Source organism: Myxine glutinosa, chromosome 7 (genome assembly GCF_964187855.1).
Source record: "Myxine glutinosa chromosome 7, kmMyxGlut1.1, whole genome shotgun sequence".
In the NCBI taxonomy this organism is placed as follows: domain Eukaryota; kingdom Metazoa; phylum Chordata; class Myxini; order Myxiniformes; family Myxinidae; genus Myxine; species Myxine glutinosa.
In genome coordinates this window covers 43,444,535-43,471,954 of record NC_136267.1, presented here as the reverse complement: position 1 = coordinate 43,471,954, position 27,420 = coordinate 43,444,535, and the positions used below count along the sequence as shown (strand labels likewise).

Genomic DNA, 27,420 nt, shown 5'->3' with positions numbered 1-27,420 from the left:
GAAAATTGGGTCGCCACGTCAAAATCCAAGATGGCCACCGCCATGTATGTCCGAACCTTGTGAGATGAATATCTTGAAAAATAAACGGAGTACCAACTTCTAATCTGGTGTTTGGGTGTACCTCGGCATAAGGACGAAGGCTATTGAAAATTGGGTCGCCACGTCAAAATCCAAGATGGCCGCCACCATATATATGTCTGAACCTTGGGAGCGAAATATCTCGAAAAATAAGCGAAGTACCAACTTCTAATCTGGTGTGTGGGTGTATCTAGGCACACGGGAGAACGCTGTATAAAATTGGGTCGCCACGTCAAAATCCAAGATGGCCGCCGCCATGTATGTCTGAATCTTGTGAGAAGAATATCTTGAAAGATAAGCGAAGTACCAACTTCTAATTTGGTGTGTGGGTGTATCCCGGCATAAGGAAGACCGCTATTGTAAAGTGGGTCGCCACGTCAAAATCCAGGACGGCCGCCACCATATATATGTCTGAACCTTGTGAGCGAAATATCTTGAAAAATAAGCGAAGTACCTTCTGGTGTGTGGGTGTATCTAGGCATAAGGAAGAACGCTATTGAAAATTGGGTCGCCACGTCAAAATCCAAGATGGCCGCCTCCATGTTTGTCTGACCCTTGTGAGCGAAATATCATATCATAGCATGTTTTCTGCGTGTTCCACTTTGTCAACTCACATCACTTCCCCGACGGGGGACCTAGGCGTAACGCTTGTTTTGTATAATCTAAACCCAATTAACCATAAGCCATATCCCTAACAATATCACGTTTCCTTCTGATAAATGACATGGATGTCTCTTTTGAGTTGCATGTGTCTGTCTCGATTTGGCACCTACAAATGCATAGAACAACCAAAAACAATATTGGCGTGTTGGGCAATCCTGGAATTATTAATAAATAAATACAATTTGTGGGTTCTGATGTGCTTGATTTGGAAAACCAAATCATGGTTATCATAGTCCCACAGAGGTATGACTGCATTTAATCCCCAACATTGTCATTGCATGTTATGGTGTGGGTGTGATAACATATGTAGCTCAATAAAGTCCGAAAAACCTCATTCAGTGGAACGTCTTCAAATGAGGATGTGAAGGAGTGCTGTGTGTGCATGTGTAATAATTTATTATTATTATTATTTTTAAATTATTATTATTATTATTACCTCCACCACCAAAGGGGGATGGAGGTTATGTTTTCACCCCTGTCTGTGAACAGGATATCTCAAAAAGTTGTGGACGGATTTGGATGAAATTTGGCGGAGGGGTAGTGTATGTGACAAGGACAAAATGATTACATTTTGGTTAAGATCCGGATTCGGATCCGGCTACTAGAATTTTTAAAGTGAGTCTTCAGCATTGAGAGATAGGCTGAAAACTAATCTATAGCAGAATATCTCAAAAAGTTGTGGACGAGTTGGTTCGGTAACAAGAACAAGCCGATTAGATTTTCGTTCATATCCAGCCTCTCGGTGGAATACAAAACGTAAACTGTTCAGCCTGGTGTAGGTATGCGCTCTCTCTACCAAATGCTGTTCTAGTTATTATTGTTATTGTATGAAATTGTTTTGGCCAGTTTGTCAGGCTGCCCTCTTGCTCGGTCCTCTTGGTGGGAATGAACTGAGGAAGCAACCTTTGCTTCATGTGTGAATGTAGAGCCATGTGACCCTTCTTGCACTTTATTCCCTATTCAAATTTAGCAATCAGACTGCTCGGTTCTTCCTCCAGTGAAACTGCCCGGCATTATCATGGTTCATCAAGACTCAGACGCGTTATAGTTTTTATGAAGATGAATTACATTTTGCATCTACACTTAAATGAGGCATTCATACCAATTGCTCTCAAGATAAAAATGTTGCGGTGTTTTGTGGATCTACCTGACCTCTGCACGGATTTTTATTTGTAGGTGCAACAACCGATGGCAAAAATTCACCGCCAACAAGAGTCGAGGAGTTTTTACTTGATATTGTGAAAAACAACCCCAGGTGATTATACCAAATACTCTTTACTACCAAATACAAATACCAATAACAAACTTTTGGTGATACTACCAAATGTTTATTATTAATAACAGTGGACAGCCATAATCTCAATGTGATGATCCTTGTTTTCTGAATACCTTTAATTATGTCATTATTTTTAGAGACCGAATGATGCTTTTCAAGATTGAACAGGAATTGATGGATTTTGTGATCAATGACAGGTGGGTAGTTACCCCACACGTGTGAAATGAAAAGCGGGGTTAAGAAATTTGTTCATGTCCGTCCATCTGTCTGTCTCTCTCTGTCTGTCATCAGTTTATGATTGTCAGTTTATGATTGAGGAACACCTTATTTAAATTGAATGTTGTATTTTGAACGGTAATCGTTGTAATCGGTTGTACTCAAGATAAATGTAATGTAATCAAGATAAATAAGATAAATAAGATAAATGTAAATCGATCAAGACAAATGTAATCGGTAATGCAATGTAATCGTTGTGTACCCCGGTTTAGAATAGGTACACCGTTTCCCTGCGTGTCGTAAGAGGCGACGAAAAGGGTTGGCGTCAGGAAGGGCATCCGGCCACAAAAACATTGCCTCAAAAAGGGAACCACGACAATTCCAATTCCGTATGGGCAGGGTAGAGCCCGAAGTACCTCGTGGGGGACCTTGCTCCCTCTCGTCAAAACTCAAGGTGGGGAACCCGATCGAAGCCAGGGTGGAAATAACTCCATTTGTGACGACATAACGTCTGATGCCCCACGTGGAGATCGGTTTCTGAGGTTTGGGGCATGGAATGTATGGACAATGACAGGGAGATCAGGAGAAGTGGTGGAAGTATTGGTCAGAAGAAGAGTGGACAATGCAGTGGATGCAATGCAGTGCAGTGGATGCAGTGCAGTGGCAATGCAGTGGATGTTGTGTGCAAGAGATGAGATGGAAGGGAAGTGGTGTGAGAATGGTGAAGGGTAGGCAGGGACAGAAATACATGTTTGTGTGGCAAGGGTGCCCAGAAGGCGTGCATGGTGTTGGTGTTCTGTTTTCTGAGGAGTTTGTAGACAGTGTGGTGAGTGTGACTAGAGTGAGTGAAAGGTTGATGATTGGAAAGCTCGTGGTGAACGTCATCTCGGGATATGCTCCCCAGGTCGGTCGGGGCGATGAAGAGAGGGACAAGTTCTGGAGAAGAACTTGTGCGATAGAGAAACTGATGGAAAATGTGAAAGATGAGGAAGTTGTTGTGGTAGGCAGAGACCTAAATGGACATGTGGGAAGGAGTATGGACGGTTTTGAGGGAGTTCATGGGGGTTACAGATATGGTGTGAGGAATGGAGAAGGTGAAAGGATTTTGGAGTTTGCTGATGCAGCTGGTTTGTTGATTTGTAATACTCAGTTCCAGAAAGAGGATAATAAGCTTGTCAGGTGGGTCGACCACAACCGTTGACTACCTGATGGTGCGTAGGCGAGATAGGGGGCACCTCAGGGTCACAAAGGTGATCCCGGGGGAGGAGGCTGTTTCACAGCACCGCTTGGTTGTCTGCGACCTAAATGTAAAAGGTGCGAGGAGAGCTCGGCGGATGAAGTACCAACCGAGAATGAAGGCGTGGAGGTTGAAAGAGGTGAAGGTGAGGGAGGCATTAAAAGAGAGGCTGAGTATGGCAGAGGATGATGTGGTTGAGCTTGAAAGTGTTTGGATGTCAATGAAAGATAGTCTGTTGGGAGCCGTTGGTGAGGTATGTGGATTGACTAAAGGACCACCGAGGCACTCGGAAACATGGTGGTGGGATGATGAAGTTGGAAAGATTTAGAAGTTCAAGGAGTGGCAGAAGGCGAAGGGTACGGGGGCAGAAAAGGCAGAACATGAAAGTTATAAGGCAGCCCAGAAGGCTGCAAAGAAACAGGTAGCAAAGGCGCAGGAGGCATGTAGGAAAATGTTCGGAGAACGCTTGGATTCGGAAGAGGGTCAGAGAGCGGTATTCAGGATTGCAAAGCAGATAGCTAAAGAGAGGTGTGATGTGATGGGGGTGAGTTGCTTGAAGAATGAAGTGGGACAAATCGTTGTGGACCCAGATGGAATTAAAGGAAGATGGAATCTAAAGATGGTTGAATGATGGAAATCTAAAGATGGATAAAGATGGTTGTTGTTGTTGTTTGGAAGAGATGTATGGAAATGCTGTTGAATGCAGAGAATGAATGCGATGGCAACATCGAGATTAACCCAGTTTTAGGACCGGTAGAGAAGATAACTGAGAAGGAAGTTGAGGAAGCAATAAAAGCAATGAAGAGTAGAAAAGTGGGAGGGCCGACTGGAGTTGTGGGAGATATGTTGAAGGCAGCGGGAAGTTGGGGTGTGAAGAGAATGACAGAGATCTGTAATCTGGTGGTGAAAGAAGGCCGCATTCCAGTGGATTGGAAGCTGAGTACCCTCGTCCCTCTACACAAGGGGAAAGGTGACCCTCTGGACTGTGGCTCATATCGAGCGATAAAGTTATTGTAGCATGGAACTAAGGTATTGGATAGGGTGTTGGAGAGGAGGATAAGGAAGAAAGTGAAGATCGACGAAATGCAGTTTGGATTTATGCCAGGAAGAGGAACGACAGACGCACTTTTTATTGTAAGGCCATTGCAGGAGAAGTACATGGAGAAGAGGAAGAAGTTGTTTCTTGGGTTTGTTGATCTGGAGGAAGCATTCGATAGGATTCCACGTGAAGTAGTGACATGGGCATGGAGGAAGTTAGGAGTGGAGGAATGGTTGATCAGAGTCGTGATGGCAATGCACGAGAGAGCGCACACAGCTGTAAAGACAAAGGATGGGAACAGTGGTGAGTTTGAGGTGAAGTTGGGAGTGCATCAGGGGTCCGTACTAAGTCCACTAGTATACTCAAAGGCAAAAGTTATTGTGACACACAAACAACAAACAGAATCAGTGTTAAACTTTTACTGCCGCGAATGAAATGTTATTACATGGAAAGACAAATGTTTCAAGGTATGGTAACGATCAACAGTCCATAAGAACAGTGCACCTGGCATATGCACATGAGCCACAACACAAGAGGGGGTTCACAAGCAAGTTCACACAGTCAGTAGCGAGTGTGTCCACCTTGTGCATTGATGCAGGCCTGGCACCTTCGCCTCATTGAGGCCACTAAACGTCGATGAAAGTCCTTGGGAAGATCATTCCATTTCCGAGGAAGGATTTGGCGGAGTTCCTGCAGCGTTTTTGGAGGATTCGGATGACGTCGTAAACGTCGCTCCATTTCATCCCAGACGTGTTCAATGGGTGACAAATCAGGGGATCTTGCAGGCCAGGGTAACACATTAACATTGTTCTGATTAAGATACTGCTGTACAACTCGAGCAACGTGTGGTCTGGCGTTATCGTGTTGAAACGTCACTCGAGGGCCGTCCTGTTGCAAAAACGGTAAAGCGGCCATTTGCAAAATCTCGTCTCGGTACCTCACAGCATTCAAGTTCCCCTCAATCACAATCATTGGCGTTCTTGCTGCAGCTGTTATCCCACCCCAGATCATAACGCCCCCACCTCCAAAACGATCCCCTTCCAGAACACATGGCCTGATGTAACGTTCACCTGTGCACCTGTAGACACGTGTCCTACCGTCAGCTCGGTGAAGCTGTGCCAAATGGTGTTTCTATGGACGTTGAATCGACGAGCAACATCACGCTGCGAGGTACCAGACTGAAGCATACCTATAGCTCTCCATCTGTCATTTTCCCCGAGGCGTGGCATGTCGAACTTGTTCCAGAACGATGAATAGAGGTGTTTTTCTGACTTCTGCACTTCTTAAGACTGCATTGAGTGGAAATGATAAGCGTCTGGTTGTCTGGCCTTTTAAAGTGAACATTGCTGGCCATTTTTCTCGAATATGTCATGCTTCTTGCAAATTTCGTGCAATTCGAACAACAACTGCTTGGTTGCGTTTCTTCGACCATTTTAACACACTCTTTCTCTGGTTCAAATCCAAAAATTCATTCACAAGATTACCAATGAAAAAATTCCATGTCACAATAACTTTTGCCTCTGAGTATATTTGTAGCTGTGATGGAGTGGCTGGCTCGGAATGTAAAGGAGGGTTTACCGTGGGAGTTGTTGTATGCAGATGATCTGGTGTTGATTGCGGAAAGTATGGATGGACTGAAGGAAAAGATGAACAAGTGGAAGGAATGTATGGAGAAAAAAGGTCTGAAGGTGAATATCGGAAAAACGAAGGTGATGCCAAGTGGTAAAGCATGTGGCGAGGTGAAAAGAACTGGGAAGTGGCTGTGTGCTGTGTGCAGGAAGGGTGTCGGAGTGAACTCCATTCAATGTACAATGTGCGCTGAGTGGGTTCATCAAAAATGTAGTGGTCTCAGAGGATCATTAACCAGTTTGGCAGCTACATTCAAGTGTAAGGTGTGCACAGAGGGAGCTGCAGATGGCGGAAATGTTGAGTTGGATCTTGGAGACGGCGTGAAGCTGGAAGGTGTGAAAACATTTTGCTACCTAGGAGACATGCTGAATGGAGAAGGTGGATCAGACTCGGCAACAGTTGCTGGAGTGAGATGTGCATGGAAGAAGTTTCCGGATCTGAGTGGCGTGCTGACGAGGAGTGGAGTGTCGTTGAAGCTGAAGGGAAAGGTGTATGCTGCATGTGTGAGAAGTGTTATGATTTATGGGAGCGAGACATGGGTAATGAACGTAGAGCAGCAACGAAGGCTGGAAAGGGTGGAAATGCGAATCATTCGGTGGATGTGCGGAGTATCATTGAGCGAGAAGAAGACAAATGATGAACTGCAAAAGATGATGGGAATAGAAACAGGTTGAGATGGTTTGGTCATGTGTTGAGGAAGGATGAAAGTGACTGGTTGAGAAGAGTGATGGAAATGAATGTAGAAGGAAGTAGAGGACGGGGAAGACCGAGAAAGACTTGGCTAAAGGTGGTGGAAGAAGAAATGCGGGCAATGGGGGTTAACAAGGGGAGATGCAGAAAATAGGGCAAAATGGAGAAGATTGTCATGGGGCCTGCAAGGCTAGCCCCCACTCAAGCAGGGAAAATGAATAAAATAGAAAAGAAAAATAGCTAGAATATCGAGTGATTTTCTTTTTTTCTTTTTTTTGTTGCCTGAAACACTCCCAGGCACTCACTGATGAACCTCTGAAAGTTTGATGAAGATCCGTTCAGCCATCTGAATAAAACGCGGACACACACCCAGACAACTATATATACATATATATATATATCTATCTATAATTCCAGCAATCTCTGTGTGTCTGTCTGTGTGTCTGTGTGTCTGTGTGTTTGTCTGTGACCGCTGTTTCTCGACAACCACGGGTCCGATATACTTGAAACTTGCCAGGTATATTGCTGGGGACCCGAGGATGTGCCTTTTCAAGGTTTGTAATTAATCGGACAAGTACCTACCGAGATATGTCCAAAAAACGCTTCAACCAATCAGAGAGCAGCGAGCTATCACGTGTGCCGAACCGTTAATGCAATGCAAGCGTTAATGCGTTAATGCAAGGCTTTTCTTTTTTTCCCTCTTCTCTTTCTACTTTTCCTTGCGATTAAATTGCAAACAGCCAAAATACGTTGGCGCTAATTGAATAATTGGCCATTAACACTAAAATAATCGTAACTGCGATATGCCAACTTCCGGACAGTGCAGCCTTCCATGTTGTTGTTGTTTGCAGCAGCTGTTTGCAGCAAGGCAAGGCTTTTCTTTTTTTCCCTCTTCTCTTTCTACTTTTCCTTGCGATTAAATTGCAAAAAGCCAAAATACGTTGGCGATAATTGAATAAATGGGCATTAATAGATAGATAGATAGATATGCGATATGCGAACTTCCGGACAGTGTGCGCGTTACGAGCTGACCGCCATTACGGTACGTAATTCGATTTCTTATGCGCATTATTTCTCCCAATTCAGTCAGAGCGAAGGGCGGAAGCGAAGAGCGTTGTTATTTTTTGTTTACGGGCGTACGGGCGGGGTAGAGCGTACGGGTAGCGTTTTTTTTTTTTTTTGGGCAAGGAACGGGCACCCACGTACGGGCAATGCCCTAGTCTATCTATAATTCCAGTAATCTCTGTGTGTATGTCTGTGTGTCTGTGTGTCTGTGACCGCTGTTTCTCGACAACCACGGGTCCGATATACTTGAAACTTGCCAGGTATATTGCTGGGGACCCGAGGATGTGCCTTTTCAAGGTTTCATATTAATCGGACAAGTAGTTACCGAGCTATGGCGATTTAGCCGTTCGCCGTTCGCTTTGGCTTTGCGAATGGACCAAACCATTTCATGTAAATAGAGGGGGGGGGAGGGTTCTGTGGTCGTTGCGAATGGACCAAACCATTTCATGTAAATAGAGGGGGGGGGGGGGGGGGGTTCTGTGGTCGTTACTGCCACATGGTTTCAAAGTTTTTTTTTGTTGTTGTTGTTTGCACGCATGTTTTTTTGCACGCACGTACGGGCACCCACGTACGGGCACGTCCTAGTATATATAAATCGGGATATTAAATTAATTCAAAAATTGATCCAGACGTCTATTCTCTTTCAAACATTCAAACCGACAGAGGTAGTTATGTATCACAGCATCTGTAGAATTTTCACCCTTTTACTGAACTCCGTTTCGCTGTTATTTGGTGGAGCAAAAAGTCAACTGAGCTTTATAGATATTTAGATTTTTTACTTCTGGTTGGGGTGCTCTCACCAAAACGGCACAATACGATGTTTATACACGTTAACACGGCGTTTGTTCAAAGAGGAAACACCCCTTGGGGAGACGGGATGTTATTCGTATTAATATTGTTTTGTAATTAGATTAATATTGTGCTATTATCATCAGCGTTGTTATTAGAAGCGGCCTTGGAAAAACGCCACAATAAAGCTATTTTAACACGGATATGCACCTCAACACGCAACCCCATTGGCTGGGAAAACCGCCTTTGCAGAGGAAACCCCCTTTGGGATGGGGGCAAATTAATGTGCTACAACTTTCATTGTGTGACCCTTAGTCCTGTTAAGTTTGGTTGAGATTCGATAAGTAATGACTGAATGTGTCACGGTCAAGATCGTCAGACAAACAGACAGACAGACACCAAATTGCATATTTTAGAATTATTGAATTACATACTTAAAGGCTGTATAACACAAATCGCCTTCATAATACTCCCAAAAACCTCCAGTTTTGCACGACTTTAATTTAAATATAGGTCCAGTTTTGCACTACTTAAATGTAAATAAAGGTTCCAGTTTTGCACTACTTCAATTTAAATAAAGTTTCCAGTTTTGCACTACTTCAATTTAAATCAAGGTTCCAGTTTTGCACGACTTCAATTTAAATAAAGGTGCCAGTTTTGCACCACTTCAATTTAAATAAAGGTTCAATGGGGTAGTGTATAAGTGTGGTGTTCAGGAATTCTTCTGGACTATTTCAACAGCACTAAACTTTCGGATTAAAAAAAAAAAACTATCGATAAAACAATTATTTTATTAAAATTTAAGTAACTATGTGGGTATCCATCGTGTTCTATGAACTCTCCAGTTCATGCTAGGTGATGGGTGGAAAGCATACTTATTGAAGACTGACTCATCGATCAACATGCTCTCTTTCACGCCTCAGTCTGATGTTTCTTCTGCAGCATGCAGAGTCATACACTTCAGCCAATGATATCCTATTACCGGCTCCTGGCACACCGAATGGCCGCTCTCTTTGGATTGGAACATTCCCTGGATGTGAGTGGTGCTGCCATATTTCTTCAGAAGACCAGCAACACCTGCATGTGAGCTATCTTTGGTTTGAGTCTCTCATTGTGATTTTCTTTTTGCATCTCCCTTTTCTGCCTGTTCCTCTGTATTTTGTTGCTTCTGCACAAAAATGATTTAAAATTAGAAAAATAAGGGAAGGGCATGGATTGAATTAGGGAGGTGTATGGTAGGGTGTTGGGGAGGAATCTAGAGGCTCGACTTCATTTCTTCATCTCTCCTTGAGGAATCATCTCCCTGTCAATGTCTGTTTCTTGCTTCTCCAACTATTCTTTCAAGGTCACTACTCATCATCATCATCATTTTCATTCTCCCATAACCACTCCCAATTTCTTCTACTCTCAATTGCCGAGTGTACATGCATTTTTGTTTTTGTCTACCTGTTCCCCTTTTACTCTCTGTCAGTCTACAAACCTGTTGCCCTCTGTCATTTGACTCTTCCATCAGTCGAAACTTCTGTTTGTTGGTGTTCTTTCATTGCCACAATTTTTCCAACCTTCTCGTAGGGTCAGTTTTTCACGAACATCTCAGCCCAGCCTGACGATAAAATGAGTTTGGCAAGGCGCCAGCGATAGCTTTCCTATACTATTCGTGAAAGACACCACCTGGGATCCTCAACGTCCACCAACTAATGCCGGCAGACAGGACACCCAGTTTAACGACTATCTGAGGAATGGCACACACACACACACTGATGAATTGCCCTGCTTGCAAATCACCAAGATACCGATGATAGCGAGAGCGAGATTCAAACCCCAGGTATACAGCTAGGAGGTGTGGGTGCATATCTCGAGGCTATCTCTCCTGGCCACCAAAAACTTCTGTGTTAAGCAAAAAAAAAAAAATCTGATAGAATCTAAGGAATGTGACTCAGGTACCGTATTTTGAGCTTATTTCTTGTCTTGGAACTATGTTGAAGAAAATAATGAACTTTACAAACTTATCTCAGGTTAATATATCTACTTTAAATTTGATACAATAAAACCTGGAAAATAGATTCAGAAAATTTAGTCGTGAATAAAAAATACAAATTACATTTTGCTCCATTTTTATTGCAGCGTTTCTGAATGCATGGCAAGTTGATGTAAATCTGTTGTAATGGAATACAACAAAGCAGACTGACTGATGATGGCAAATATTTCCAGGATTGGGACTGATGGGCCTCGATTGTGTCTGACTATTTCTCTGTCTGGATGTCCAGGCCATCACGACGCCTTGCTGAGTGTCTGTCACAGGATTGTCCCACCACACAAAAGAAACAGATATTGAAACGAAACAGCCCCCCACCTGGGAGCCAACAGGTAAGCGGTTACCGTGTGCATCATTGCTGTGTTTTGTCATTCCATGAGCTTAATACTTCAAGATATTCATTTGCGGTGGGTTGAACTCGTACATTACTGGAGATTTTGGTTTGGCTTTTCTTGTGATCATTACTCAAAAATATAAACATGATGACTTATCTGCCTTCTTATGATTCTCATGTGCAAGTATTTTGTTATTTTTGTTGCTTTGGCTATTTTCCAAACTGCCAGGTACTTTTTCCTGGTTAGTGGTCAGTACTCATCAATTGGTTTATGTCAAAACTCATTGGTGTCTTCGACCTTGTGGCTCTGGATGTATTTGGATCGACATCTTATTTTTCATTTTCCAGCAAGAAAACCGGCCAACATCACTGACATTTGACAAGCGAAGCAAGTCCTTTGAGGAACGTGAAGAAGAGTACAAGCGCATCCGGGAGAGAATTTTCAACCAGACTGTAAGGATCCTTTTTATTGATTGGACAGATTAAAACTCTTTTATTGATTGCAGAAATATTAAAACTCTTATTGATTGCAGACAGATTAAAACATACATTGGCCTGCAAAAGTATTCACCCCCTCCAAAGTTTTCACATTTTGATGCTACCTGAGCCAAAACGAGGGCTTATGGATATGGTCTCGTGTGTCCATGCGTCTGCAACCATATCTCGGAGATATATCGACCGATTTTTTTCATACTTGGCACAAAGACAATACGTGAGTGTACATATGCAGAGGATTTTGTTTTGTCATCCGACCAAAGATGGCCACACATCCGACCAAAGAAGGCTGACAGCCTTTAACTCAGTACAGCAAAATTACTAAAACCATGGGGGCTGTGACATTTTATGTCTTGGAGTATGGTGGAAAACCATCATGAAGAAGTGGAAGACATATCAGATCATACCATACCAACCAGAATCTATCCAGATCAAGTCGCCCATCCAAACTCAGCAGCCGGGCAAGCAGAAAACTAATTTGGGATGTCAGTGTAAATCCAACAATGACTTTGAAAGATCTGTCAGGCTCTATGTTTGAAATGGGGGAATTGGGGAGGGGAGTGGGGGTTGGGGACGGAGGTCAGTGTTTATTAATCAATAATATCCCTCTCCCTTCATGAACCTGGTCTCTATGGACAGGTGGCAAGAAACAAGCCATTACTGAAAAAGTCGCATCTAAAAGCTTGTATGAATTTTGCGAAAAAGCATCTTAATGATACTGCAGGTATGTGGAGAAAATTTCTGGTCATATGAGGGAAAAATTGAAGTTTTTGGTGTTAATTCAAAGTGTAACATCTGGCGCAAGCCTAACACTGCACACCACCCAGTCAACGCCACCCCTACTGTCAAGCATGGTGGTGGCAGCATCATGTTATGGGGCTGATTTTCACCATCAGGGACTGCCAAGCTTGTCAGGATAGAAGGTACGGTGTAAAGTGCAGGAGAATCCTTGATGAAAACCTGCGTGTCAGCAATAAATCTGAAACTGGGTCGGAGATTCACATTTCAGCAGGACAATGATCCGAAGCACAAAGCTAAAGCTACACTGGAGTGGCTGAAGAAGAAGAATATAAATGTTCTTGAGTGGACCAGTCAAAGTCCTGACTTGAACACAATTGAACATTTATGGTGAGACTTGAAGATTGCAGTCCATCGACGATCCCTATCGAACTTAGCAGAACTGGAGCAATTGCCACATGAAGAATGGGCAAAGATTTCACCATCTCACTGTGCAAGACTGGTAGAGACCGACTCAAAAGGTCCCATGTCAGTCATTGCTGCAAAATGTGCTTACACCAAGTACTGACCTAAGGGGCTGAATACTTTTGCAACCAGTGAATTTTGATTTATTCATGTTTTTTGCAGGTATTCCTGACATGTATGCTCCTTCAACTATAACAGTGTTTAGATTGATCTCCAGTTATGAATAAAAAGGTTCATTTGGATAAATTATTTCTGCATAATTCATAATTCATCTAATTGTGGCATTATTGATAGGGGGTGAATACTTTTGCAGGTCACTGTACTCTGTAATATTTGGGTTAATGTTTGTGAAAGTACCAAAAATGTTTTTCTCCCACAGCATGTACAGCTGAAACAGCCTCCAGGAAGTGGGTATGTTTTAATAAAGCTTTAAAAAAGAAATGAGTTCTTAATTTTGCATTTCTCAAACAGAAATTCCTGGCCTTGCAGTTATTACGCTGTCTTTGGTAGCCGCAATTTTTTTCCACGTTTCATTAACAATGCACTTGTGCCTCAATCACACTGCATTTAGAACCACAAACCGCATTTTCACCTCAACCTCCCCACCTCTTTCTCATAAATCACACATTCAACATGGATATAGAGATTCATTGAACCCCGCAACCAAGCCTCGGAAAATACTTGTCCACTTGCACTCTATAGGACCATACTTCATCATATTTTTATCATATCATATCATCATAACATATTTACAGTAACATCAGCCGAGTTTGCCATATTGTACACCACTCCTTCCCTATTCCGTCTCCAGGCGCTGGATGACGTCAATGCCGGGCGCCGAAGTGGGCCCGGCAATGACGCATGCTGAAAGGGAGTACTCAGTTTTCACTCCGTTTGTTGTTTGCTTATATGCTTGTTACTTGCAAAAATCGCAGATTTTTCCAGTATATTGGTTGGTCTTGTGTGTTATATTACTTGGCGATTTTCTTTTTTTTGACAACTATGTTGATCACTCCTGTGTGTTTGTGTTTGTGTTTGTGTGTTTGTCTGTCCGCTCACTTATACTTGCCTACAGGTCACAATTTTAAACCAATCTTCACGACACTACACCAAATGGTAGAGTTTGTGATCCGACAAAATCCTATATATTTTTGAAGTAAAAATGTCAACACAGGCCAAAGGTCAACCACTTTTTTCCAGATTTCTAAAATCCTCAATTTTCATCTGATTGACTTGAAATTTTAAGAGGATTTGCCTATCTGGTCAATGAATTCAACTGCCAACTATTTTGAGGTCAACATAGGCGAAAAGGTCAACTTAGGCCAGATTTCTAAAATCCATTTTTATCCGATTAACTTGAAATTCTAAGAGGATTTGCATATCTAGGCAATTAATTCAACTGCCAACTACAGACTTGGCATTTAATATGGAATATTTTTTTTTTCTTGACTTGGGTTTACTTTCTTAACTCAGTATATCAATCTGGTGAGTTTCTTTTACACTTTGGTGATTTATTTGTCAAAAGAACCATGTCACTGATTGTCTGTCGCAGCAAGAAGTCAACAACAGGATTATATCACAGGTGGCGTGGCAAAATGTATGGACAGGTGCATTTGATGATTGGCTTCACAGTCGGTTATACAAGGGTTGTTGCGTTCTGTATTAGTGGAAAACAACTGCTGCACGTCTCCAAAAGTTATTGCCGCTTCCTCTGGAGATGGTCCGTCAACTCGACAATGCTGTTTGTCATGGAGTGGTGGCTTTACGAAATTACGGCATGAAACAGCGTGCTATTGCTCAGCAGTATGGCATCACTCAAGGTCAGGTGTCAAAGATCCTGAAACGAAATGCTCAGAGGGGTGTCCCTACTCCAATACCGAGGCCAGGACGTCCCCGCAGAACCACAAGGATGGATGATCGCCAGCTGCACCGGATAGTCTGCAATAGCCATACCAAGTCAGCTAATCGGCTTAGGGCTGAGTGGCAGCAACTGACAAATGTGCCTGTATCCAGAAGGCTAGTCAACCAATGACTGGTTCAAGCAGGCTATCGTGCTAGGCGTCCCGTGAGAAAGCCACGCCTGACCAGACAACACCGCCAGCGCCGATTGCAGTGGGCCAGAGAGCACCATCAATGGCAGCCAGGTCACTGGAATCACGTGATCTTCAGTGACGAGTCTAGATTTCTGGTCTATCGTCAAGATGCCCGCGTCCGAGTGCGCAGACAAGTGCATGAAGCCTACAACAAAGATTGTATAGTGCCAAGAGTCCAAGCTGGAGGTGGTGGGGTGACCGTTTGGGCTGCTTTTCATGCAGGGGGCAAAACTGACCTGGTTCTGAATGGAAACCTGAACCAGTTCAAGTACAGGGCCATTCTGGAAGAAACATTGCTTCCATTTGCTCGTGCAGCCTTTCGAGGAAACTTTGTCTTCCAAGATGACAATGCACGGCCTCATCATGCTCGCATGATACCACACTTTCTTGCTGACCATGGTGTAGAGCATATGTAGTGGCCTGCCATGTCCCCGGATATGAATCCGATAGAGAACTTGTGGGCAGAATTAACGCGTCAAATCGCCCACTTGGACCAGCAGCCGACCTCTGTGCGTGAATTGCAGCAGGCTATTGTCACTTCATGGCAAGCGATTCCTGTCCAAACCTTGGCAAATCTCGTGAACAGCATGCCTCAACGTGTACGTGCTCTCCTCAATGCTCGTGGGGGTTACACAAAGTACTGAACTGTAATTTTACTGTCCGTAATCCCAGTCGTAATTTAACTTTCGTTTTTGTAAAAAAATTTTTTGGCTAATGTGCAAAATAAAGAGATACTTCTGGAAAACGTACAGAAGTTTAACACAGTACTGTCCATGAATTGAGTTCGATATCAGTTTACATCACTTTCAAGGATCAATTTATTTGTTTCGAAATGTCAAATGTGGTTTTTGTTTCTTTTAAAGGTCACATTAACAAAATCTAGAATAATTTCAACATAATTCCAATGAACTTTTGGTTCTAAGACATCCTGAAAAGTAAGTTCACCCCCACAAAAAAAATATTCCATACTAAATGCCAAGTCTGTATTTTGAGGTCAACATAGGCCAAATTTCTAAAACCCTCAATTTTCATTTGAGGAACCTGAAATTTGAAGATGACTTGCATGCCTGCTCACTGAATTCAAACATCAATTATATTTGAGGTCAACATCGGCCAGATTTCTAAAATCCTCAATTTTCATCCGATTAACTTGAAATTTGAAGAGGATTTGCATATCTCGTCACTGAATTCAACCACCTTGTATTTTTGAGGTCAATATAGGCTAAATGGTCACCAACTTTGTGTAATTTCTAAATGCCTCAATTTTCATCCGATTGACTTGAAATTTATAGAGAATTTGCATATCTGGTCATGAAGTTCAACCACCAAGTATTTTTTGAGGTCACATAGGCCAGATTTCTAAAATCCTCAATTTTCATCCGATTAACTTATTGTTTGTTTAATTTTGCGATTCATTGCTTAATTCATTTTCAAAAAATTACAGATTTGGGTGAAGTAATGGTGGTTGAGGTATATTATTAGCCAATCGATTAAGAAATTATTTATTTTAGGATGAGTATTTAGTTATTTTAATTATGCAATTAATCAATTATTGTGCACAGCTCCCTCCCAATTCCATCTCTATGTGCTGCGCTGCAGCATTGCCCGGCACAAAAGGATATGTTATTTATTTATTTGGCATGGGGGTGGTGTACTTTGAATGTACCTCTTCTTGTTAATGGTATTTTTGGTTCGTTTTTATCCTGATGGTTATTTTTATTGCAATGTAATTTGAAACCAGCGGAGAGAGAGAGAGAGAGCACCTGTCAAACTTCTTTTACGCCTTATTAGTCCCCTACCGGTTTCACTGGAGGGGACTATGGTTTTCAGTTTGTCTATCAATCTGGCTGTCTGTTTCCGTCCGTCTCCCTCTGTTTCCGTCCGTCTGCCCCTGTTGCCTGTTGCAACAAACCTGTTTTGTTTGTTGCAAACCTGTTGTTTGTTGCAAACCTGTTGTTTGTTGCCACAACAAACCTGTTGCAACAACCCTTTTGTTTTTCAGACTTTCTGCCCTCACCCTTTGTCATGTTGAACTGAAATTTGGTACATGGCTTTATTATGATATGTTCCAGAAAAAGGTCGAGTTTCAGGGTATTTTTGTGCTTCCGCCGACGAAGTTGCCATAGACATTATGTTTTTGGGTTGTCTGTCCATCTGTCCGTAATCGATTTTTAACTTGAGAATTGTAACGCGATAACTTGAGAATGGCTGAAGGGATCCAATCAAACTTGATCAAGTATGTCAAATCATGTAAAGATTAACTGATTAGATTTTGGGGTCAAGAGGTCAACGGTCAGAGGTTAAGTAAAAATACTTTTGCCAAACTAACTTGTTAACCAGTGCTCGGATTTTGACCAACCTTGGTGTAAGTATATATTATGATGCAAAGATGAACTGATTAGATTTTGGGGTCGAGAGGTCAATGGTCATGTTAAGTAAAAAATTTGTTGCTGCGCTAAGTTGTGAACCAGTGACGGGATTTGGGAGTAAATTTGTTACAAGTATATATTATGATGCAAAGACCAACTGAATAAATTTCAGCATCAAGAGGGCAAAGGTCAGAAGTCCCATGAGGTAAACAAATCTGGTACTGCACTATCTTGCAAACCGATGATGGGACTTTGACCAAACGTGGCATACAGTCACGTGAAAAAGTAAGTACACCCCATGTAAAGTTTTGACTTTTTCAACATATTTCAACATATAGCTATTTGATCTTCATTTCAATAATATTGATAGATAAAGGTGATATAATATAACAAATATCATGAAGCATTTACATTTTGTAGTCCATTGTATAATTTAAATAAACATAAATGCAAATTTCAGATGTGGAAAAAGTAAGTACACTCCTACATTTATCACTACTTCAAATACCTAAAATTAGAATCAGATGCACCAGCTCAGGTGCAAATGATTCGAACATCGTTAGAGAAGATCTTGGAGGAACCTGTCTTATTTAAACCTCAGACATTTAGTTTGGTTTGGTCTTTGTTGTTGAAGTGTGTGGCGTCACCATGCCTAGATCAAAAGAGCCCTCTGAGGCCTTCAGAAAGAAGGCTATAGATGCCTACGAGTCTGGGAAGGGATTTAAAAAGATCTCCAAACAATTTGAAATCAATCATTCGACTGTCCGGAAGATCATCTACAAGTGGAGAAGATTCCAAACAACTGCCAACTTGTTCAGGCCAGGCCGCCCCAGCAAGTTCAGCCCGAGAGCAGACGGCAAGATGCTGAAAGAAGTCTCTAAGAACCCCAGAGTGTCATCACGGGACCTACACGTAGCTCTTGCCACTGTTGATGTCTTTCTACCATTAGAAAGAGGCTGCACAAATTTGATCTCCATGGGAGGTGTGCCAGGAGGAAACCTTTGCTGTCCAGAAAGAACTTCAGGGCAAGACTAATGTTTGCCAATGAACACCTAGCCAAAGACCAGCACTTCTGGAACAATGTTGCACAAATTTGATCTACATGGGAGGTGTGCCAGGAGGAAACCTTTGCTGTCCAGAAAGAACTTCAGGGCAAGACTAATGTTTGCCAATGAACACCTAGGCAAAGACCAGCACTTCTGGAAGAATGTGCTCTGGACAGATGAGTCAAAGGTAGAGCTATTTGGCCACAGTACCAGAAGACATGTTTGGCGAAAACCAAAGACAGCATTTGACCACAAGAACCTGATACCAACTGTAAAGCATGGTGGTGGAAATATTATGGTTTGGGGCAGCTTTGCTGCATCAGGGCCTGGGCAGATCACCATCATAGAATCCACTATGAATTCTGCATTGTACCAGAGGGTGCTTGAGGATAATGTGAGGCCATCTGTCGGAAAGTTGAAGCTCAACCGAAGGTGGACCTTGCAACACGACAATGTCCCTAAACATACCAGTAAATCCCCCAAGGAATGGCTGAAAATAAAGAAATGGAGGGTTCTGGAATGGCCAAATCAAAGCCCGGATCTAAATCCCATCGAGATGTTGTGGGGGGATTTGAAACAAGCTGTGCATGCAAGAACCCCCTCAAACATCGCACAGCTGAAAATTCTGCATGGAGGAGTGGGCAAAAATTTCCCCCAGTCGATGTCAGAGACTGGTAGACAGTTATAAGAAATGCCTACTTGAGGTTGTTTCTGCCAAAAGGGGCAATACCACCTGTTAGAGCCAAGGCTGTACTTACTTTTTCCACATGCGAAATTTATGTTTATATAAATTATACAATGGACTACAAAATGTAAAATGTTTCATGATATTTGTTGTATTATATCACCTTTATCTGTCAATATTGTTGAAATGAAGATCAAATAGCTGTATGTTGAAATATGTTGAAAAAGTCAAAACTTTACATTGGGTGTACTTACTTTTTCACATGACTGTAAGTATTGATTATGATGCAAGATGAACTGATTTGATTTTCCTGTCCGAGTTCTGTGGACACGAGGTCAGGTAAAAATGGTAAAAATGTGATGCTTGAGATTGGCTGAATGGATTTAAATCAAACTTGGTACAACTATGTATGATGATGTAATAATGTGTGGGGAGGCATATCGGTCAATGTCGTGACGTCGAAGAGTGCCGTTCTAGTTCAGAGTTATGCCCTTTTTGGACTTAGAAAATGTCACACCCATCGGGGACATGTATTGCAAAGCAATTTTCCCTTTTGTTATCATTGAATCGGAACTGATTAATCTTTGAATTTTAAGCAATCGTGTGATTTAAAGTGTAAAATTAACGTTCATTTTTGGAATTAATTTTGCATTTCGATGCCTCTAAGCAAATTAAAACCAGTTGTGTGGTATGGGCACTGCACTGTCTAGTAGTTTATTTGACAAATGTTTCTTCATATTGTGTCCCATTATTTGCTTACATTATTACTTACGCACTATTTTGCGGTATAAAACTAAGATGAAAAGGGCAGGCAAATTGTTTTGTGGGCCTAAAAAAAGTTTTGCTTTTTGTGATGTGTGCAAACGGCTGAGTCATAACATGTATCAGGATATGTGCTGTTTTAGATGGAGATGCAGATAGAAGAGGAAGTCTGGCTGTTTGGCACTGCTCAAAGGTTACATCCCTTAGCATGGCATGGCATGACATGACATTGCAGTGTGAACGAGGTATAACAGATCCCCAGCTTGAAATACAATGGAGGGGGGAGCAGGATGCAAGTCAAATTCAGAAGGGGCATTTGTGAGTGGAATAGGGGCATTAACCATGCCTCGGAGTGGAAGCAAGAGGGGTTCCATCTCGTTATCAGGTGTGATCCCGACCCAAATGGTTACGATATTTATTATTTATTGATTCATTTCGGATGTGTGTCGCTGACAAAGGAATTTATGCCAAAAGCCAAAAATGGCAGATCACAGAGGGGCTCCAGGCAGTTTTGAGGGGAGTGGTGTTGGGTGGGGGACATGCTTGGGAGTATTCTCTACATATTTTCATGGGGGAAGGGCACGGTTACAGAAGGGCTGGGCATGGTTTCAGAAGGGCAGGGCACTTTTATACGAGTCAGGGAGTGGTGGGAGGAGTGGTTGCAACACCTCTTTGTTTAATTCTACCTTGGGGTCTGACTGTTATTTGCAATCATTCCCTCATTTTAATTTATTCAAAGTGGATTTGTCCATTTAACATACTAGTACACCCGCAGACTCCGGGAGGGGCAGGAAGGGTCATTCCTCTTTGGGGTATTGGTTCACGAGTTATCAAGTGACCACTATATTCGTCATCTGTGTGCGTCTGTCTGTGTGTGTGTCTATCTGTCCGCAGCATAATTACCCGATGATATCATCCGATCTTGATGAAACTTGGGTGGGAGGTTGATATCATGATCTAGTTGTGTCCTGCCCAGAGTGGGCGTATTGTGCCCATTGTGGGCGGAGCCACGCCCGTAAAAGATGTCTTTTTAGGGGGTAATCGAGTTCAAGCTACATCTTCTCTGAGGGGTTTGGTGGAATCTGACAGGGGGTTTCGATATTTGGTTAGGCCAATGTCATGTGTCTAGCCCCACGGAGCTCGATTTTTCATTTTCTGTTTCCATTTATTTATTTATTTATTTATTATTATTTTCATTTCATTTTTCACCAAATTTTCGGTATTGTGTAGCTAACTAACCTCATAACTGATTATACATTATTTTCTATCTCTATTCAAGGTCAGTAATCTTCGTTTTGACATTTCCGGGCCTGGCCTGTCTGGGCCTGTTTCGGTTACAGTCCGTCCTTCGTCATTGAATACCGCACGCTCGTGAACTATCGTCGTCTCCTGGCTTGTGTAGATTACAGTCGATCTATGGTCGGGTCTCAAGAACATTGGGTGTGTGTTCATTTACTAAGTTTCTTGTGAAGAGATCGCCAAGTGGTTTGAGCATTTGAGCAAGCACTCCATTCAAAACCGTTAAGGAACGGCTGGCTTGGTAAGCGCTAGCTAACTGCTTGGTAAAGGTGCGTAACCCGAGCTTCTCCCTTTCAGTTTCGTGTTGAACAGCAGGATTGGGTTCCAAAAGTTCGCTACTAAAAATGCCACGGTAGCGGCAGAAAGGGCCATGTTATAAACCCAACATTTATGGGTTATATGGCATACAGTAGATCTTCGCCCAGTTCTGTAAGTAAACCTTACTTCACGGATGTTGGGATTCCTCCAAATTTCTTCATTTAGTGTTACAAAGAGCATTAGCGACTGTTTAAAAAGCTAAGTATACGTGTTTGTGGTGTATAATATTTTTACTTCCTGTAGAAGCCGTTGCTCCCATAGAAACGCCATTATAACTATAAGCTATTTATACACGTTATCACTGCAGGAAAAATGCCTTGGGGAAGTGGGACATTATTAGTATTAATATTGTTTTGTAATAACATTAACAACATGCAATTATCATTAATTTTGTTATGAAAAGCGTCTTTGGAAAATTGCCACGATAAATCTTCTTTCGAAATACGCCACGATAAAGCTACTTTAACATTTATATACACGTCAATGTGCAAGCCCATTGACGGCAATGGCGGGCAAACTCACTCGGGGGGAGAAAACCCCCTTGTGGAGGGGGGCAAATGAATGCGCTTCAACCTTCATTGTGTAACACTTCGTCATCCTGTCAAGTTTGGTTGAGATTGGATAATTAACGACAGAATGTATTCTCGTCAAAAATTCATCAGACAGACACAAATGGCGTATTTTAGCATGATTGCAATTTTCACTCAAAGTGGACAGTTATTTCTTTTTCTTCCTGTTATCGTCATGTTAACTGAGGCTTCTTTTGAGAAGAAAATTGCACATTTCTAAGACGTGACAATGTAGCCAGTAATTATTAATTATGAAAATAAGTTATGGATTAGAATTGCCCGTTTTGCCATCGTTTTTCATTATTAAGATTGCACTTTGGCTCGTTAAATGGATGCTCAACACAGATTATTTGGAGTTAACAATGTACTGTGTGTCATCAAAAATAACAAAACAAATAGGACTGCGAATGTCATGTGATTCACCTGACCTGGCAATGCATTGCTGGCCTTTGGTTGACACTTGTATTCCAGATTCTTTATTTTATTTATTTATTTTGCAAATTGCAGAGCTGTACATTTATAAGGAAACAATTATGGATTTTGTTTTTGTGTACTCAGGCGAGGCTTGTGTAAGAGCTAACACACAGAACATGTAATAAAGGGAGCAGGAGAAGAGGGGGAGGCAGAGGGAAGCACAACAACAGTAGAGAATAGGGACATCAGGAGATCTGTGGAAAGGAGAGGGCTGGGGCAGGGTACATGGGATGGATAAACAAGATGGACACAACAAGAACTTTCATTAAAGAAAACGGAATTTGAAGGAGATAGATTTGGTGTTTAACGCGGGTAGAAAAGATCAAGGTTTTGGATGGGGGAAGATATGAGATGGTGGTGAGCAGCTGTTTTGAAGACCTGGAGGGGGGAGTGGGATTGAAGAGAGTGTGGGAGCCTGTTCCAGTGGTGAGGAAAAAGAGGAATGAAAGAGTGAAGGTGAGGAGAGAGTCTTGATTTTGGCAGTTCCACCAGAAGAGGGTTTCTGGCAGACCTTGTGCATCCTGCAGGAATATTTGGAGCTTTATCTTGTTGAACTGTTGAGGCAGACATAGATTCCCTCTCCCCCTCACTCACCTTCTCCCCTCACTCCCCATTTATTAGCTTTGAATGACCTATTCCAGGTCCCTTTCTGACATTCCACAGATCCCCTTACATTTGACCTCTTGACCTGTTTATTATTTACAAGAATCATTTTTTTCCAAAACCTGTTCCTAATAATTATTTAACCATTTATTGACGAGTCACGGTTTTTTTTTTGTATACTGAATCGAGGCTCGTGAAAGAGCAAACATTTATTTCACAAACAAATCAACCAGACAAACAAAATATACAAAAAGAGGGAGCGGAAGACAAGATGGGGAGAGAAGGGGAAGCACACAACCACAACATTTGAGAGCAGGGAGAAGTGTGTGAGGGAGAGGGCTTGGGGGCAGGAGGCGTGGGAAGGGGGGGGGGGGGGGGGTGGGAGAAGTGTAAAACACAAAAGGACCGAAATTAGCGGGGGTAGAAAAGATCAAGGTTTTGGATGGGGGAGGATAAGAGATGGTGGTGAACAGCTGTTTTAAAGACCTGGAGGGTGGAGTGGGATTGAAGAGAGTGAGGGAGTTTGTTCCAGAGGCGGGAGAAAAGAGGGATGAAGGAGTGAAGGTGAGCAGAAAGTCTTGATTTTGGCAGTTTAACCATAAGAGGGTTGCAGGCAGATCTTGTGCGACCTGTAGGAATATTTGGGGGACAGAGCCCAGAGAGGGCTGGGGGGGCAAGGCCAGAGAGGAGTCGGTAGAAGACGGAAAGACCACCAACCTGCCTGCGGTGAGTGAGTGAAAGGCCCTTGGAGTTAGCTTCATCGCGGGAGATTCCAATGATTCTGAACGCTTTGGTTTCAACAGCGTGAAGACGGGCTAGGTGTGAGGCAGGAGCACCAGACCAGAGAGGAGAGCAGTATTCCATAGAGCTGCGGATGAAAGCCTTGTATGTGGTGAGGAGCTCAGGTGTGCCAAGGAAGGACTTTGCACGACGGAGGATGCCCAGTCGGCGACTGGCTTTGGAGGCCAGATTTGAAATGTGGTTTTCCCAGGAAAGATCATGGCAAATAGTGAGACCCAAAAGCTTGAGTGACAGAACTTCTTGGAGAGGATTATTCAGAAAGTGGATGGGAGGGATTTCCAGTCGGTCTTTTCGGAGAGACATCGTAAGAGTGTGATATTTATCAGGATTGAAAGACATGTTCCATTTGTTTGCCCAGTCTGTGATTTTGTCCAGGTCTGCAGAGAGTGAGGAGGCTGCAGACTGCCGATCTGAGGGATGAGGAATGGAGTGACAGAGAGTAGAGTCGTCAGCAAAGAGATAGAGAGGATTTTCAAGAGAGTCAGAGAGATCATTGATGAAGACCAGAAAAAGCACAGGGCCCAGAACACTACCTTGGGGAACTCCAGCCTGAACAGGTAGAGGAGATGAGAGAAACCCATTCAGGGCCACACGTTGACTACGACCAGAGAGGAAGTTCGCCAGCCATGCGTGGAGATTTCCATGGATACCAAAGGAGGAGAGTTTGGTGAGCAGAGCAGGGTGCCAGACCGTATCGAAGGCATGTGAAATGTCAAGGGAGACGGCTCTAATTTCCTGTTTGGCGTTGAGGACCTCCATCCATTGTTGAGAAAGCAGAAGCAGCATGTCCAGAGTAGAGTGACCAGGTCTGAAACCAAATTGATGATCAGAGATCAAGCCATTGGAGAAGAGGAAAGATTTCATATCTGAAGCAATGATGGATTCCATGACTTTGCTGATAATTGGGAGAAGGCTGATTTGTCTGTAGTTGCTGGGATCTGTTTTTGCACCTTTTTTGTGCAAAGCGGTGATGTTGGCTGATTTCCAAGCAGATGGCAGATGACCTTGAGCAAAAGAGAGGGTGAAGAGAACAGAAAGAGGGAGTGAAAGAGCGGAAGCACATGATTTTAGGACCCATGGGCTGATGCCGTCAGGACCAGTTGCAGAATCAGAGTCTAGGGTTGACAGAAACTTTTCCACCTTGTCAGGAGGAAAGGACACAGAGTCCAGGAGCAGCTGGGTACGACTGGTTACGGTGGGTACAGAGAGGGATGGGTTTGGGACACAAGATTTAGAGGCAAACACAGAGTTGAGGCATTCAGCTTTTTCACGTGCGGAGTCAGCCGTTAAGCCGTTTGAGGTGAGGGAGGGGATGGAGGGGGAACAAACACCAGAAACAGATATGACCAGACGCCACCAGGATTTGGAAGAGGGAGACAGATAAGTGAGTTCGGTCTTGAGAACGGTGAGATATTGTTTCCTGGCTCTCCTGAGGGTGGACACACACTTGTTTCGGGCTTTGTGAAAGGAAATGAGATTTCCTTCCGTTGGATTTGCTTTCCAGGAGACGAAAGCAAGTTGTTTCAGGGCAACAGCCTCACCACAAGATTCCGTGTACCATGGACGGGAGGAAGGGTATGACAACTGAAGACGAGATGGGATAAATCTGTGCATGAGAGAGAGCAATTTACTTTGAAAGAATTCCCAGGATGAGTTGATGTCAGAGGCGGTAGAGATGGGAGACCAGTCCAGATGATTGATGGCTGCTTGAAGACCGTGCCAGTTGGCCTGAGTGAAATGCCAGACTCGTCGACGCTGAGGAGGCTCTCTGAGAATGGTCAGAGAGATGTCCACTTTGACAAGCACATGATCAGATGAGCCGATTGGAGCAGAAGAAGAGCAGCAGACATTTTCAGGGAAGTTTGTCATAACCAAATCCAGAAGAGAAGATGCTCCGTTGACTGAGATCCGGGTCGGGAAATTGACAGATTGTGTCAGTCCCAGTGAGTCGCAGAAGTCCTTTGCTGAAGAGCCGGGTCGGGAAATTGTCAGATTGTGTCAGTCCCAGTGAGTCGCAGAAGGCCTTTGCTGAAGAGCCATGGCTGGTGAGAGAGGTACCCACACCCAGCCAACTGGCATGGTGACAATTGAAATCACCACATATGAGGAAGAGAGAGTTGGGATGGGTCGATAGAAGTTGGTCCATATTATCAGACAGCGAGATGTAGATGGAGTCATCGCTGTTTGGTGGACGGTACAACACACATATGAACAAAAGGTGGGAGCGAAGGGGAAGCCGTAGCCAAAGGTATTCCTGGGGGTGAGGTGGAGAGAGGGCAGTGGAGGGCGAGTGAGGAAGATAGTTTTTTATAAAGATAGCAACCCCACCTCCAGGACGAGGCTCAGGTCTATCATACCGGAGGAGGGAGTAACCTGGGAGAGATACCAAGGCATCAGAGACATCATGAAGGAGGAAAGTTTCTGTTAAGCAGATCACATCTGGTTTGTCAGAAGCAACCTGTATGGAGAGATCAGTCAAGTTTGAGTGAAGGCCCCCGATGTTTGAGGTCCATACCGTTAATGAAGAGGAAGGGGGAGCATCGGGTCCAGAACAGGGAGGGGAGGGGTAGGGTAAGATGTGGAAGAGGAGGAAGAGGAAGGGAGAGCTGTTGAAGGTGTGTCAGAGATTTCAGAGATTTCAGAATAGCTTGGAGAAAGGGAAGAATGGGGTGGAGAAAAGGTTTGATGGAGATTGGGTGAGGCACAGTGAGGTGTTATTTGAGGAGAGGGAAGAGCGAGGCAGAAGGTTGGCGGAGATGAAGGTGGAAGTTGGAAGGGGGAAGAAGCAGGGAGGATGCTTTGAGGAGGAGGGGTGAGAGGGGAGTCTAGGAGGGGAGGAGCGAGGGAGAGTCTCGGAGGGGAGGGGTGTGGGGGGAGTTTAGGAGGGAGGGGAGGGAAGGGGCAAGGGGGGAGATTTGAAAGGGATGGGTGATGGGGAGGATTTGGAGGGGAGGGGTGAGATTGGATTTTGAAAAGTGTACGATTCATGGGAAACGAACATTTTTTGCAAAATGAGTTTGAGACCTTCGAGTCAACAATCCGTTTGAGGACACTGAAGGAGGGGTGGAGTTCTGGATAGTTTAGGGAATGTAGAAAGGAGGAACTGTAAGAGATGGTATTATATCTATTTTTTGGAAGGAACAGATTTGGTGAGCAAGACAAAAGCATCCTTTTGTAGGAAAAGAAGAAAAGGGTGTTATAATATATGAGAGAAAATAGTTGTTCAGGGGAGAGATTATACATTTCTAACCACGTGATCGCGAACGAAGAACGAACGAACAAAAAAGAACAACAAATAAACGAATAAGACCTGGGAAGGAAATATTTTTTTGGGGTTTTTTTTTTTCTTGAGTAGAGATATTAAATAAGGAGGCATGGGGTGAACGACTGGGACGAAACAGAGAACGAAAATAAATGCAGCACACTCGATGAATCGCTGAGAGAAAAACAAAACCACAAGGTCGGAGACGGTACGGTAGCCAAGCCCACGAGCACTAGGCCTCAGAATACTCGACACGCATCAACCGACGATTGTGTATACACGAACGAAAAATTAGCACCGAAAATTTTCCAAAAGATACGCTATAGGTACATACACCGAAAGATAGATACAGTCTCGACAAAAACACAATTGAGAAGGATCACTTAGCCT

The 27,420-nt window shown here is 43.2% G+C and overlaps 1 protein-coding gene across 1 annotated transcript in view; it reads left to right on the top strand.

Moving 5' to 3' along the window:
• Positions 1-27,420, top strand: part of LOC137431172 (uncharacterized) — a gene marked incomplete in the record, with an annotated part of 229,080 nt that overhangs the window by 91,821 nt on the left and 109,839 nt on the right. Inside the window, 6 exon segments of the mRNA XM_078781587.1 lie at positions 1,918-1,996; positions 2,155-2,214; positions 9,625-9,765; positions 10,950-11,049; positions 11,400-11,504; positions 13,129-13,160. Of these exon segments, the coding sequence (XP_078637713.1) occupies positions 1,918-1,996; positions 2,155-2,214; positions 9,625-9,765; positions 10,950-11,049; positions 11,400-11,504; positions 13,129-13,160 (517 nt within the window).